General features: G+C 41.4%; 2 protein-coding genes across 3 annotated transcripts; both read left to right on the forward strand.

Annotated features, from left to right (window-relative positions):
* Positions 1–541: 541 nt before the first annotated feature.
* Positions 542–9,151, forward strand: serbp1b (SERPINE1 mRNA binding protein 1b). 2 transcript variants are annotated; one of them, XM_056392251.1, is made up of 9 exons: positions 542–1,981; positions 2,718–2,898; positions 3,197–3,337; positions 3,760–3,831; positions 4,349–4,423; positions 4,765–4,942; positions 5,443–5,508; positions 5,770–5,964; positions 6,895–9,151. In XM_056392251.1, the coding sequence occupies exons 1-9, from the start codon at positions 1,726–1,728 to the stop codon at positions 6,952–6,954; spliced, it is 1,224 nt and encodes a 407-aa protein (XP_056248226.1). In that variant the 5' UTR covers positions 542–1,725; the 3' UTR covers positions 6,955–9,151. The 2 variants fall into 2 exon arrangements, with proteins under 2 accessions (XP_056248226.1, XP_056248225.1); XM_056392250.1 differs by having other exon boundaries at positions 1,699–1,981; positions 5,773–5,964.
* Positions 9,152–9,519: 368 nt separating this feature from the next.
* Positions 9,520–14,375, forward strand: LOC130179343 (UDP-N-acetylglucosamine/UDP-glucose/GDP-mannose transporter-like). Its single transcript, XM_056392252.1, has 13 exons — positions 9,520–9,767; positions 10,635–10,668; positions 10,762–10,848; positions 10,961–11,028; positions 11,113–11,184; positions 12,853–12,921; positions 13,025–13,127; positions 13,209–13,301; positions 13,407–13,474; positions 13,575–13,653; positions 13,731–13,813; positions 13,903–13,955; positions 14,084–14,375. Exons 1-13 carry the CDS (start codon positions 9,535–9,537, stop codon positions 14,092–14,094), a joined length of 1,053 nt encoding a protein of 350 aa, XP_056248227.1. The 5' UTR covers positions 9,520–9,534; the 3' UTR covers positions 14,095–14,375.
* Positions 14,376–14,488: the final 113 nt, after the last annotated feature.

Here is a 14,488-nt window from a genome sequence, read left to right on the forward strand (position 1 = left end):
CATCTCCACTTGATTGATTACAGAAATCAAGAAAAGGGAAGTAAGTGTGTGTATATACATCCATATATATATATATATATATACACACATATATATACATATATATACATATATATATATACATACATATAACTAACTGACCGATCAGCAGAGGTGGAAAACAACTAAGTACATTGTACTTTGCTACTTCCTCTCTCCATTTCAGACAGAAATACTGCACTTTTCACAACAGTATGTGTCAGATATAGTTAATTCGAAGATTGTTTTACATGCAAAATGTAAGACCAGCTATGATGTTGATTGTTGATATGATTGTTGTATTCAAATACTAAATAGTACAAAAAGTAGCTCAATCTCTACCAGTCACAACATCAAGATGCTGCTTACACAGTAATACATCAGTAACTAATGGCAGAGTAGAGCACTCACCTCAAACAGTCCTACACATCTTTTGTTTTCAAGTAGCTTCATGTATTTATTGACTTTAATTCATAAGCAAAACAGTTGTATGGTTTTATTACCTGCTGTGTGAAATGATGACATCAGCATTACAATTCATACAGCTCTACATCTGTATGAATTGTGTCACTGGTATGTGTAACCGCTACTGCTATCGTGTAGTTTTATTAGTTGCATGTTAATACTGATGTGAACATTCCTAAAAATAATAAGTACAACCCTGTGTAATGTGGATCCACCAGATCCAGATTGATCTAGACCAATTGCCAACACCATTATTATGTCTGATTTGCATCAAGATCTATATATAATTGATTACTGACTGATTACTGATTATTACTGACAAAAATGTTGAAAAAATGCCCTCTCTCACAATGTTTAGAAAAGTGATTTAAAAAGTTTCCTGCATCAGCCCCTTTGACCAGATCCTCAGCAGAACTGAATAGGCTTTATATTGTTGCTACTTTATTCAACAATATTATCTTTGTTGATGGGGGTCATCTTTGCAGTGCAAAAATACAAAAAAAAAATCCCATTTGGAAAGCCGTTTCAGAGAAAATGCCTAAACATGTAGACAGATATTAATACTTGGCAAACATCCAAGTGTGACTTTAGATAAGCCTTGTTTTTAAACATGCACATAAATCAAAAACACATGACTTTGCTGCTTTTTATAAACTGACAAATCCCACTTAATCTCATGATATGCGTGTCTTCTGTATCAGCATAATGTTGCAACCGTGCAAACAAGACAATGAATTTTCAAAGCAATAACAGCAGAGCTTACAGGTAGTCTACTGCCAACACATCCAGATATTGGTGTTTCCTTTGAGAAATGTGTCTGTGCGCTCCTGTAAGCGAATAGTGGGTATTTGTTTGATCACATAGGTGCACATTTCTTTCAGTCTATTTTTTTCCTCCAGTATCGTGTAGTTTTTTTACAAAGCAGAAGCTGGTTTTTCTGCAGCCGCACCACTCGCCATCCTATTGTGGGACAATTGAGAAGCTCCTGTGCAAGTAACGTCCTCTCAGATGTTAAACCCCGGATTATTGCAGGAGGACATGAAAGCACGTCGTTACATAATGTAAATAAAAACATTGCAGCCACCGTGTGTTCAGATTGGTGCGCGCTGCACGATGTCCCGGATGGTGCTCGCACCGGAAGAGAAGGGGCAGCTCTCCCAGCCATCTTGTGGCAGCATCCAGCGAATTGTTCGCATCAAGCCTCGTAGAATCGGAGGTGAATCCCGCTGAAGGGGCGCCATCATGCCCGGACACCTGCAAGAAGGCTTCGGCTGCGTCGTAACCAACCGGTTCGACCAGTTATTAGATGATGAGTCCGACCCGTTTGAGATCCTGAAAGCTGCTGAAAACAAGAAGAAGGAGGGGGCCGCCGCTGGTTCCACCAAGACCGCGGCTCAAGCCGCCAAGCAGCCGAAGAAGGAGTCACAGAAGGACAGGAAGAACCCGCTGCTGGACAAGAAGGAAGAGTCCCAGGCTCCAGTCCCCCTGAAGAAAGAGGGTAACGTTTTCCACCTGCTCCCTCTCTTATATGCAGTGCATGTTTATTTTCCGTTACTTCGCATCAACTGTCATGTGCAGCTCCTGTTAGCTGCTGCTGGTCGGAGCGAAACACAGCGTGAGGTCAACATGGACCCTGTCCTGTTGCTATTAGAGGACAGACTGGCAATTCCTCTCAAGCTGAGGCGAGCGACACATGAACAGATGTTTCTAACACAGGGGGGAAGCTGTAATGCTCAGGTGTAATTCACCAGTGTGCAAACTGGTGAGAGTGTGTGTGTCGCAGAAATGGTTTCCACCAGCATCCGACGGGAAGGTGTAGTGTTGGGTGACTGTCTGGATGATGCTCCAAGCGCTGGCTACGGCAGCTCTGTTGGCTTTCTAAAGCAAATGCGCAGGTTATTCACCTGCGCACCGCCAAACTAGACAGACCGCTCTTTGTTTGGATTGATGCTGCTTTCTCACAGTGAAGGCTTTCATGGTTTTTTTTTTTTAGCTCTCTGGTCTTAAAGTAAATTCATCACCAGTATAAATTAATTTGTGAAAAGAGGCCCACCGTGAGGCAGTGCATTAATAGTTGCAGTTAAGTGCTGTTTTCAATGCTGGTGACAGGAGAGGTGACAGACATGCCAGTTTGCACGTCCCTGCACAGGAATGGTGTAAGGGTCGGTTTGAGTGTTAACATTTCAACAAGCACAGTTGGTACTAGTTCTGACTTATGCTCCTGTGATTTGCAGGTATCAGGCGGGTTGGCCGAAGACCAGACCAGCAGGGCCAGCCTGGTTCCCAGCACCAGGGTGGGCAGGGTGAAGGGCGACCTGGAGACAAGAGGCCAGACCGGAGACCTCCTCGAGAGCGCCGCTTCGAGAAGCCCGCCGAGGACAAGCCTGAGGGGGGTGGAGAGTTCTCTGTAGACAAGTGGGTAGCTGTGATGAATGACAAAGAGCATATTTAAACATACTGATAAGCCCGAGGCTGCTTGGTGTGATCATAGGATCAGTGTGGGGTTGTATGCAGAGATTAAGTTTGTAGCTATTGATGTAATCTTAGCTCACTTAACCACAACATCACATCACATCACAGCCAGCTGTAAACTGCTGGTTTTTGCTCTCTTTGGCATTTTTTTAACACCTCTGGCATTAAAAGCACATAAATGTGTGTGTGTCCGCTCCTTATGATCACACAGCAATTTATAGTGTCTCTTTGTGTCCATCAGGCCTTCTGGAGACAGGCCCCCGAGAGGGCGTGGTGGCGGCCGGGGTGGGCGTGGTGGAAGAGGACGGGGCATGGGCCGAGGAGACGGCTTCGACTCCCGTGGGAAACGAGACTTCGACAGACACAGCGGCAATGACAAATCGTGAGTCAGACCTGAGCCGAGACCTTAGCAGACCAGCGAGTCCATAAATAGAAATGACTACTTACCAAGCTCTTGTTGTCAAGAGATATTTTCTAGAGCTTTTGAACTGCTCAAGGTTTCCAAAACCAGGTGCAATGTTAACAACTTTTGTGTTCATTTGAAACTGAAGTCTCACTGATCTAAAAGGTCTATTGGCAGTTACACTGACTAACTGCCTGACCCAAATGGCATCTCAAGAACGAAGACTCAGATTAAGATCAGTTTTAGTCTTTTTCTAAGTTATGTACACTAATCTACTTTTCACATCAGACTAGAGGATTGTTGTTGGTTTTAGAGTTTCTTCCATAGTGGGCTATAAGTATTTTTAGACTCCATACATCAGTGTGTGTGTGTGTGTTTTTCTTTCTGTTTTTTTGCTCCAGCAATCAGAAAACTGAGGAGAAACGCAGTGGCAGTGGCTCACACAACTGGGGCAATGTGAAGGATGAAGTGAGGTGAGTTTCCACGAGCAGACACATGGCCTGTTTATCTGAGCATTACTGTCTGCAGAATAGTGATGCACATCTGAAATTTGCCCAGACTTTGCTTATTGTGTGTGGTCAAAATAAAGCCAGTTTGGTTCATACTGTGTTTAAGGGTACGGTACGCCCAACATAATAAAAATGCAACCCTAATTTTAATAATTCTGAAAGGTTTACGAATCTGTTATAGGTTTTCATTATTTTAACTGTGTAATAACATTGCATAAAATGCATGCAACACCCTGTAATGTATTTCTGCATTTATTGGAGAAGTAGTGCCTGTAGTTAGAGATCATGTTTCAGCTCAAAGCACTGTATGTTTATCTGGAAATGTGACAGTCTTTCTGGAAAGTGGTGCCGCTAAAGCCTCTTTCCATATTAAATTACTTCAACTGGACTGCTCACATGCAAAATGGTGTTTTAAAAAAAAAAAAAAAAAAAAAAAAAACACCACCGTATTGACGAGGTGCTTGTGCGTCTTTGTTCCCAGTGAGGCTGAACAGACCGCTGCTCCTGAGACGACCCCAGAGGGAGAGGAAAATGCACCTGCCGGCTCGGAGAACAAGTGAGTATCCATTTCCTGTCAGGTGATTAGGTGTCAGGTGATATTTGGATGTTCAGGAAAAGAAAGGGAATTTAATCTGTTTTAAGAATTTCAGAAAAAAAAGTAGTTTGAAGCTGCAGAGCGTTACCAGCACATTGTGATGTTTTCCTTGGTTGTCTGTAAGGTGCTCAGTGTCACAAACACTGTTTCTATGTGTTCATTTTCCTCACAAAGCTGTAGTGCAATTGGGATCAACACTGTGACTGACCTTTTGGCCTCAGGATTAGAGAGCATGTATAGAGCTAAGAGGATCGGCGGTTTGAGGTTTAAGTTCACCGCATTGTTGTTTGCTGGCTTTCCAGGGAGAATGAGGTCGAAGAGGTGAAAAACGAAGGCCCCAAAGAAATGACCCTGGACGAGTGGAAGGCCATGCAGGACAAGGAGCGCACCAAGGTGGAGTTCAACATCCGTAAGCCCAATGAGGGAGCCGACAGCCAGTGGAAGAAAGGATACGTGCTGCACAAGTCCAAGAGTGAAGATGTGAGTGTGGTGCTTTATATTATAGATAACAGAAACCTTTTTATCCAGTGCTTTCTTCATTGTGACCTGAAACGTCTTAAGTTTACAAGATTGTATATAAGATGTTTTGTGATCATTTCAAGTTTGTAGCCTTGATTAAAAGACGTTAGAAACTTGTGCACTGATAATTTAAGTTTTTGGTGTGGTACTTGTGCTTGTCAGAAAGCTGACTGTTCAGGAGAGCATGACTGGATTGTTGTACTACTCGCTGTTTGCCGGACACAGTTAGGTTTTAGACATGGTGCTGTTGCCTTGTTGAGCTAAAAAGAAAGCTGTTAAAAGTTGGCAGCACAGAGACTTTGCTGTCTTACTTTTCCTTCTAATTGATGTAAATGCAAAATGAAATTTCTGGGTGCACTTCAGGGACATGTGCTCAGGTTGTTGTGGAGGTCACCTTGTCCTTCTCATGAGCTGATATGACGCTACATCTGTTCAGATAATTTCTTGCGTTTCATTTTCAGAGGCCTGTTGGTGCTTTGATTGACGCTTCAGAGACGGAAGCAGAACCACATACTCTGTACACCAAGGTACCTGCAGCTCTGACACTGGTCTTTCATCCACACAGTCCATGAAAACATTCAGAGTAAACGTGTATAAATCACCCTTTAGAAAATGCTTCATTTATCTTCAGACTATTTTGGAAGAAATTAAGAATTTCAAGATGTTGTACTAAGCAGCACATTCAAAGAGAACACACACGTTCACTCGCTTCATTCATATCTAAAAGTGAACGTCTAACTACAGAGTGCAGTTCATCTTTTAACATACTTGTCGTCATGTGTTCTAAGCAGCCGGGCACCGCTGACGAGTCCAGTGACCACCATTTCCGCAAACCAGCCAACGACATCACATCTCAGCTGGAGATCAACTTTGGAGACCTGGGCCGCCCCGGCCGTGGGCGCGGGGGAGCGCGTGGAGGCAGGGGAGGCCGCGGCGGGGGAGGCGGCAGCAGGACGGCACGTGGGGGAGGACGGTCCGAAAAGGTAACAATACAAGCCGTTGTTGCTGCCAACAACAAAGGTTTAGTGTCCCTCACAAAAGATTTAGCTCACTCACCCTGAATAGGCTGTAAAACCACTGACTTGGAAAAACCGCTGTGGAATACTGAGGCCCTGAAATAACAGAGCAGTGAACACATGGTCCATAATGGAAAACTTACAGACTAACCTCATGACAGTGATGAGGTGCATTTGTATAATAATAGTGCTTAGTTGTGGGAATTAGAGTTTATAACATTTATATTTATAGTATAAAACTGTCAAGTACAAAATGTTGTCATCAAATGCGGACGTGGATTCATACATGTTTGTTTTAGCTCCCGAGCCAGCGACTGCCGTAGATAGCCATTATGTTTTTGGGTTGTCCATCCATCGGTCCCATTCTCATCAATGTGATATCTCAGGAAAGCTCAGTAAATGATGAAGAGATGACATTTTATATCCAAACGGTCAAAGGTCAACTTCATAATGTTCTGCAAAAATACCTCTGGCCATTATTCAATGCCGTGACTCAGGAAGGGAAGATTGTGACCACATTTTCTGCACCTTGACAATATTATCAAAATTTGCAATATGTCCAAATGCAATATCCAAATTGCAGAAGCTGCACTTTTTTTGATAAAGGTAAAATGTGTCACAACAATACCATAAATGAAGCATTGTGTTGCTACAGTTGTACTCCGGTCTATAAATCATATTCTCCAGATGTAAAAGGAACATAGTTGTTTGGTACAAGCTCCAACAATCATCATTTTATTATTTTTTTCAGTAAAAATGAAACGAAAAAAATGACCATTCCCACTGATAATTCTCAACACATTTCACATACTAGCAGTAATGTGATCAATCACTGATGCAAAAAATATTGATCATAGCAGCTAACCTTGTCCTGGTTCTCCTGTGTCTCCCCTCTAGGCTAGTGGAGTGTCAGTCCCCAACGTGGATGATCCTGAGGCCTTCCCAGCTCTGGCCTAAAGGCTCCTTTTCCACCACCAGCCCACCCATCAGCCCTTCCGGGCCCCTCCTCTACGAGGCTTGCATGCTTACCACATCTTCAAGTATATAAGAAAACAGAGAAAAAAAAAAAAGATTTTAATGACAAAAAAAGACTGTCATCCCATACCACTCACACCACCAGAGGACTAAAATTTTACCTGTTTTAAAGGAAAACAAAAGACAAAAAAAGACGGAAAAAGGACCTCTTGTTACACTGACGTTTTGTATTTAGGAACATGAAAGCAGGGATGTTTTCATACTTTTTTCTTTTATTTTTTTTCAGAGATTATGCATATTTCATTGGTATTTTTTTGTGCTGCTTGAATTTATGCATTTCTGCGATTAGGTTGAAGTGTGTTTCTCTTCCCCTGAAGCTTTTGTGCTTTTTTTTTTTTTCCCCTCATGACTTCAGCTCAGTATTATGGGGTCATATTAGAAAAGACTTTCTACTGGAGTTTTTTTTTTTTCCAGTAACACACATATGTGGTAGCACTTCACTACATAAGAAACTTGTACTAGATATCTGAAGTATGGCTTAACATGCGTTTAAAGTGTAATTACTCTGATCCTGACTACCCATCCCTTTGCGAGGCACAAGTTCAGGATGGGTAACCAGGCAAAGTGACTTCCTACTAAAGCTTGGTATTTTTCTGCTTGTTGTGCAGTGAAAGTAAATGCCTCTTTCCTTTTTTGTTTTGTTTGTTTTTTGATAGCTTGCCTTTTTTGGTGGACCAGTGGTTAGTAATGCTTTGTATCCCCTGATCCAGATGTGCTACCTGTGTTTTCAGGGTGTCCCAGGGCCCAATGTATATCTTTAGGCTGGTCCTTTTAGGTCATACGGACTGTACTACTTGTAACTTCAGGACCACTAAGCAAATATTGTATTTTTTTGTTAAGGATATGTGTGTGTGTGTGTGTGAGTGGGTGTGTGTGTGCTTGTGTGTGTGAGTGTGAAGAAAAGTGTGAGGTTGAATGTGAATTTGACAGCTAGTTACTTAGAGTTTAAGTATTTCTCTGCTAAGAACTTGCCATTCTCAAACAGTAGTCTGCAAGTTCTCACCTGAAGTAGTTCATACTGTCTTTTGAGAAGTGATTGTTGAAATCTAGGTGAGTGATAGCTAGACCATGGACATATCTTGCTCTTAGAGTATCTGTAGTGTTTTTCAGATCTAAAAGCACTTGGTTTTTATCAGCACCAGTCCTCTGAAGATTTTTTCCTCCCCTTCTGTGAACCATATTTACTGTTTTTTATTTTTATTTTATCAGTGCAGCAGCACCAATGCATAATTTGTCTGAAAGAAATGTCAGCTGTCATTGTGGAACAATCATGAGCTACAGAATGTAATGTAAGGTAATGGTGCTTTTAGCCACCTGTGTCAGCATTTCCAGTGAGCTTTTTGTTTTTGTTTTGTTTTGTTTTTTATGAAGCGGGTATATTTCACATGGGGTGGGGGGGTTATACTGAAGACATTAGGGAGGGAATTAAAAGCTTTACATGCTGTGCTCTGCAAAGACTTGCTGGTGATGCACTGATACAGACGGCTGGAGCAGTTTTCTTGTAGGACTGTTTGAGCCACATGACGGTGAAACTTTCTCTGCAAACATCCCTGTTCTAATAAATTGCTTTAGAGGTGTTACATGTATTCTGCCAATGGCTGTTGGGTTGTTTAAAATCAATACTGTGATTTTAAAGGTGTAAACAAATGTGCTTTTGACTCTTTATTGGTTTAAACATACCAAGGCTGTGGTGTTTCAGCTACAGTATTCCCCTTTAATCCTATATTGACTTCAGTGGGGTGTAAACAGTCCAGAAGGGTTTGATCTACACTTAGTTGCCAGTTTATCAGGCAGCCCTGCAATAAATCGTACCTACCTGAAGGTTATGATGTTGACTCAGCTTAACGGACAATTAAGCTGTAGTTACAGGTATTACTTATTTTATACAGATCGGTGTGTCTAATATTTAGTCTACCGCCGTTTATATCAGTTGGTTAGAAAGCCTAAGACATAATAGTATAATATTCACGAAGGTATGATTCACTGCAGGGCTGATGTATTAGACTACATTAGTTTTAACTAGGTGTTAACAATTCATGGCGTCATTCGTGTATATTGTGTATACATATCGTAAATGTAACTTCAAATTTTTTCGACTGTTTCATAAATCTTAAAATTATGTGGTGTCATTTTTATAGTGAGATTTTATTTTGAAAGATGTGTCGAGCGTTAACCGGATGATGTGTGGCAGAAATGAATGAAGTTGTCCCGCGGGAAAACTAAACTTTTGGAAAAGCTAAACATAGCAAAATAACTCAAACGTACTACTACATTGAATGTTTTTTAAGTCAATTATAATTAAAAATAGACGATAAGGGTTCTTTGGACGCATTGTCAGTCACCGTTTACGTGGTTACACTTGGTTTAAAATAATTTTTCTAAATTAAAAAAGATAAAAAAAATATTGCTCAATGTTGAACGTAGTTGGGTCAAGATATTTCACGTCTTTCCGTTTCCTTCTTCGCCAACAGAATTTATCGCTTGGATTAAACGGTCGTGCGCATGCGCAGGAGGACTCGCAGGCTTCCGTCTGAAGACACCGATATGGCAGAGCTGCACAGACGTCAGGAGCGCGGCGGCAGAAACTTGTCACCCGAGGGAGCATCTCCCAGAAACAAAGGAGACACTAATGGTGACAGCCCAACGGTGTTTCTGAAGCTGCTGGTTGCGGGATTTTACGGAGTCAGCTCGTTTCTCATCGTTGTTGTCAACAAAAGCGTCCTCACCAGCTACAGGTAAAAGGTGCAAAGTACAAGTTACAGGAAGCTTCGCCTCGGACTGTTTACCACCAGGTCTTAGGGATGTTTTAGTTTGAATGATGGGGATTGGAAGTGTGGAGAAGACAACAACAGAGTGTATGTACACTAAAACAGTTTGACCGCGTTGAGAGCAGAGCCGTAGGCAGTATTTTAGGAATGATAAAGCAACAGGTCCCCCACTGCATCCCATCTACCTTGAAAGTCTGACTTTTTTCAAAGTAAAAGTATCTATCAATTTTTTACCAAAATTAGCTTGATGAAATAAAGTCCTCATCTTACAAATTAAATGTTGAAAAAACAAGAAATAAAACAGTTTTTCACTGTTCAATACTCTGTTACAGGCTTTGTGGTCTGGTACGACCAGCAGCTTCTACTGGTGTTATAGTATTATTGATATAACATAATGAGTGTTATGTAGCAGTATACATTATAAAGTGATATTATTATTACTGGTGCAACAATGTGCAACTACCATTAATGTAAGCGGTCGAAGGGGAGCGAACTCTCTCAATACACTGTACTTCAGTGTAGCTTGATTCACCATGTATGTTATGTTTTTAAAACTGTAATCTTTAAAGTTGCATCTATGAAAGTATTCAAGTAAAGTCCAAGAAGTTGTACCTTGATAGTAAATTATTAAATTTACTGCCTTGTTTTCTGGTGCAGTATATGCAGTGCTACCTAAAATTATCAGAATCAGTTTTAAAAAGGCCCAACTTGTGCAAAAATAATCCCAGCTTGTAGTTATGGTCATGCCTAATGAAATGCAGTAATGAAATGTCAGGTAAGTATTTGCATAAAGTAATTTTTCTTCATTCATGCCATTGTCTACATGTTTTACAGATTTCCATCGTCAGCATGTGTTGGAATCGGTCAAGTAAGTTTCTCTTGAGTAGAGCCAACATGTATTTCCCGTCCACCTTAAACGAACACTGATATACCTTGTCTCCCTGCTTCAACAACTCTGCAGATGCTGGCTACAATTGTAGTGCTGAGGAGTGGGAAAATGTTGGGCATCATCTCATTTCCAGATATGGATTTGAGTATACCTGGCAAGGTGAGGAGTGACATGTTTAGGCTGATACCAAAGAGATTATGAAGTTGTTCTCATATTGAAGATCAAAACTCTTCTCTGCTTTAAACATTTCACACGTTTGCTTATTTTCCAGATGTTCCCATTGCCTCTACTGTATGTTGGGAATCAAATATCAGGACTATTTGGGACACAGCGACTCAAGTGAGGGTTTGTTGTCCATTATTTCCCTTATTATCATCAAAATATACTTAAAAACAAAATATAACGTTGTTTTTCATCTCCTAGTTTACCTATGTTTACAGTTCTGAGGAGGTTCAGTATTTTTCTCACCATGGTGTTTGAAGGTCTCTTGTTGAAGTAAGTAAAACTTCATGTTTCCTCTGCACAATTTAACCAAAATGTTATTGCACACGCAAATAGGGTTGTGCAGATGGACGATGATATTGGTGATTGACGATCATCAGAACCATCGCTGATTGCTCATGTTTTTGCCAAAGCCAAGGGCTATTTCACTTGTTTTCCCATTAATATGGCAACTTATTATTTGTAGTATTAATTTAATACTAATACTTGCAAAAACATATTGGAGTTTATTTTGTAAAAATTAATATTCGGTGTCTCTCCATACAAATACAACATAGGCCTACAACAATGCTGCTACATCACAGACCAAAACAACAACAAGGTCTATAAACAAAACAACGGACTATTAAACTGCTCGGCGGCAGCTTGTAATAAACCAAATATCTTACCTTGAGCTGCAGACAATGTGCTCCAGTAGTTACAATGATCCAAAGGTGACCTTGGCCTTGGGTCTGGATCTCCAATGAGTTCAAATGTCAGTGTGGACATGCATCAAGGGGAGTCAGTCTCTCCTGGGTCATGGTGTTGTAGCCATGTTTTCTGGGATGAGGCCACAGAGATGTGCAGGCTCATACCGGTGTGGTGTGACGTCACCCCTGGAGGTGATTCCCGTTGCTTCCCAGGAATCTGATGGATCTGAACTGTAGTTCCCAAACGTGTCGTACACTTCCCTGCTGTTTGGCAGCAGCAGCATCAGACAAGAGGAAGTTAATCGGCACATCACTTAAAGTCAAATGCCTTTGTTTTGTGTCGGTGTGCAACTTAGATCTCTCGTGCTCTTTGGATTTTTCAATTACTTTACGGCAGTTTGAAAAGCCACCCTTCACGAAGGGGTTGTCAGTCCTAAATCTGTCTTCATCAATCAGGTTTTTTTCCTCGCTGCGTTCAAACAAGCAAAACACACAACCTGATCACTCTCCGCCGCGTCATGAAGCCACTTAGCAAACCAGGTTGGTGTAAATGCGCGGCCGGAAGTTTCTTTCCCCAAAAACGTCTGGCAGGAAAACTGAAGTTGTTTGGCTCCTCAAATGCCGCCAAGTGAGTCCTAGCCTGACTCCTGGTAGCAGCAGGCCCCTTAGTGGTGGCGGTGCTCGGGTTGATAGTCCTCTGGGTGCTGTCGGCCACGGTCTCCTCCACGACACTAAAGTAAAAACCAAACGAAGGCGACGGAGCTGCTGGTCGAGCTGCTGTCCCGAGCAGGAACCCTCATAGACTTAATTGACATCACCTGGTGAGTGATTGAGAGCCGGAGGCTGCAAGACAAATAACTCCACAGTTCTGTCTCTGATTCACGGTGATCTCTGTGTTTATACTGTCATATATTGTATTTTCTTTTTCTTGTAATGCTGACATTAGGGTTTGTTCCTTTCATTCTTGTTTGTTAACTGGTCCTCTTCTATCTTATTATTTCTTTATGGCCGTTGTTTACCGATGTGTACGCGTCCCCTTATAACCATGGTAACCCCGTGTTTAACGTCAAAACGCTATGAACTTTGGGTAATTCCCTCAGGCAAAGTCTGCAGAATTGCGGACTTATGGAAAGTGTGCATAAAGGGCTCAAAATGTCCCCTATAGAGCCGTCATGCCCCTGATGGTTTGCCCTAAGACCCTACATGCAAATAATTAATTTAAATAACTCCAACCCAATTCTTTTCCTCACAGGAAAACTTTCTCTACGCCAGTTAAAATCACAGTGTTCACCATGATCTTTGGTGCTTTTATTGCTGCCAGGTAAGACAGCCACGTGCACTGTACCCAAATGCAATATTATCTAATTCCCAGGCATCAGGTACGTGCATGTGTCTCACTCTTAAGCGTGTTCTGTGTGTTGTAGCGCCGATTTAACCTTTGACCTTGAAGGATACATATTCATAATGCTGAACAATGTCCTGACAGCGGCCAGCGGTGCGTACGTGAAGCAGAAACTTGACTCCAAGGTGAGCAGAGCTGCTAATCTCATGGTGTGATGCTTCTTGATTAACATAAACTATTTTAATTATATGCTGCTGTTCCTATAGGAGCTGGGCAAATATGGGCTTCTATACTACAATGCTTTGATAATGATTTTCCCTACTATGGCATACGCTTACTACTCAGGAGACTTACAAATGGTAAGATGGGTCTTCTAATACAAAATGCTAAATATAATTTAGTGTCTGATGACTTGAGATAGTGCTGAGGATCTCCATTGTCTGTGTGTGTGTGTGTGAGTACAGGGGTTGGACTACAATGGATGGTCTGATCAGCTGTTTGTTGCGCAGTTTGTGCTCTCCTGTGTCATGGGGTAAACTACTACCACTACCTAACTCCTACTCCCATCATTTGTTGACAGATAGATCCCACACAGCTGCTCTTGTCTAATTCATCTCCATTTTGTCATACAGATTTATTTTAATGTACTCCATCATGCTGTGCACACAGTACAACTCAGCACTCACCACCTCCATTATAGGCTGCATTAAGGTAGGTGCCACTCTCTATTGGCTGTTAAGATTTACAGGTGCAGATGTGTGTGGTGACTCTCTCCGTGATCCCTGCAGAATATTCTTGTGACCTACATTGGAATGGTGTTTGGTGGAGATTACATATTCACCTGGACCAACTTCATAGGTCTAAACATCAGGTGAGGCAGACACACCGTTGGAATGATTGTCTCGAGAAGCTGATGTTTTCTATCTCGGAAACAGATTTTGTCATCTTTGTTTCCCACAGCATCGCCGGGAGCCTGGTGTACTCCTATATCACCTTCACACAGGAGCAAACAAGTAAGAGCAGTTAAAATTATGACAATAATAATCCTCACTAATATTGTTCAATCAAGTTCAGTCGCCAAGGTTTCCAGCACAAGTTGACCCTGCTACTTTTCTGAAACGTTTTCCATCAAAATTAACAGAAAAAGCGTAAACCACGGAGTCCTGATCCGACACTGAAGAACTAAGTACGTCCAGAACACATTTTATATTCTGTGAGCTGCATGTGGCTATATCCATTTTTAAACCATGTTTTACAAACACTTATGTATTTTCTGCATTTTGTCAGCACTCAAGTTTTTGCTGCAATCATGGAAAGTTATTTGCTGAGACACGATAATCAGCTTCTATGTCTATAATTATGACACAGTGCCTTAACTTTATTGTAACTGTATTTCACTGATTAAAAACAAAGGCAGGACCATTTTTATAATACACATATGGCATGTGAGTATTTTGTTAAAACAGGTGGGGAAAATAAAATTGTGAAGTGTTGCTTTTCTTATATTTAAGTTTGCAATATGGAAAATCACAATTAGACAACTGAA

This window comes from Seriola aureovittata, chromosome 12 (assembly GCF_021018895.1).
Source record: "Seriola aureovittata isolate HTS-2021-v1 ecotype China chromosome 12, ASM2101889v1, whole genome shotgun sequence".
Taxonomy (NCBI): Eukaryota; Metazoa; Chordata; class Actinopteri; order Carangiformes; family Carangidae; genus Seriola; species Seriola aureovittata.

Excerpts from the sequence above, each read along its gene's own strand:
- serbp1b (XM_056392251.1), top strand. The coding sequence starts at position 1,726 with ATGCCCGGACACCTGCAAGAAGGCTTCGGCTGCGTCGTAACCAACCGG. Across the intron at positions 3,338-3,759 it reads CACAGCGGCAATGACAAATC|CAATCAGAAAACTGAGGAGA; the intron begins GTGAGTCAGACC and ends TTTTTGCTCCAG. Across the intron at positions 4,424-4,764 it reads CCTGCCGGCTCGGAGAACAA|GGAGAATGAGGTCGAAGAGG; the intron begins GTGAGTATCCAT and ends CTGGCTTTCCAG.
- LOC130179343 (XM_056392252.1), top strand. The coding sequence starts at position 9,535 with ATGCGCAGGAGGACTCGCAGGCTTCCGTCTGAAGACACCGATATGGCA. Across the intron at positions 10,849-10,960 it reads ATTTGAGTATACCTGGCAAG|ATGTTCCCATTGCCTCTACT; the intron begins GTGAGGAGTGAC and ends CTTATTTTCCAG. Across the intron at positions 13,654-13,730 it reads CCATTATAGGCTGCATTAAG|AATATTCTTGTGACCTACAT; the intron begins GTAGGTGCCACT and ends TGATCCCTGCAG.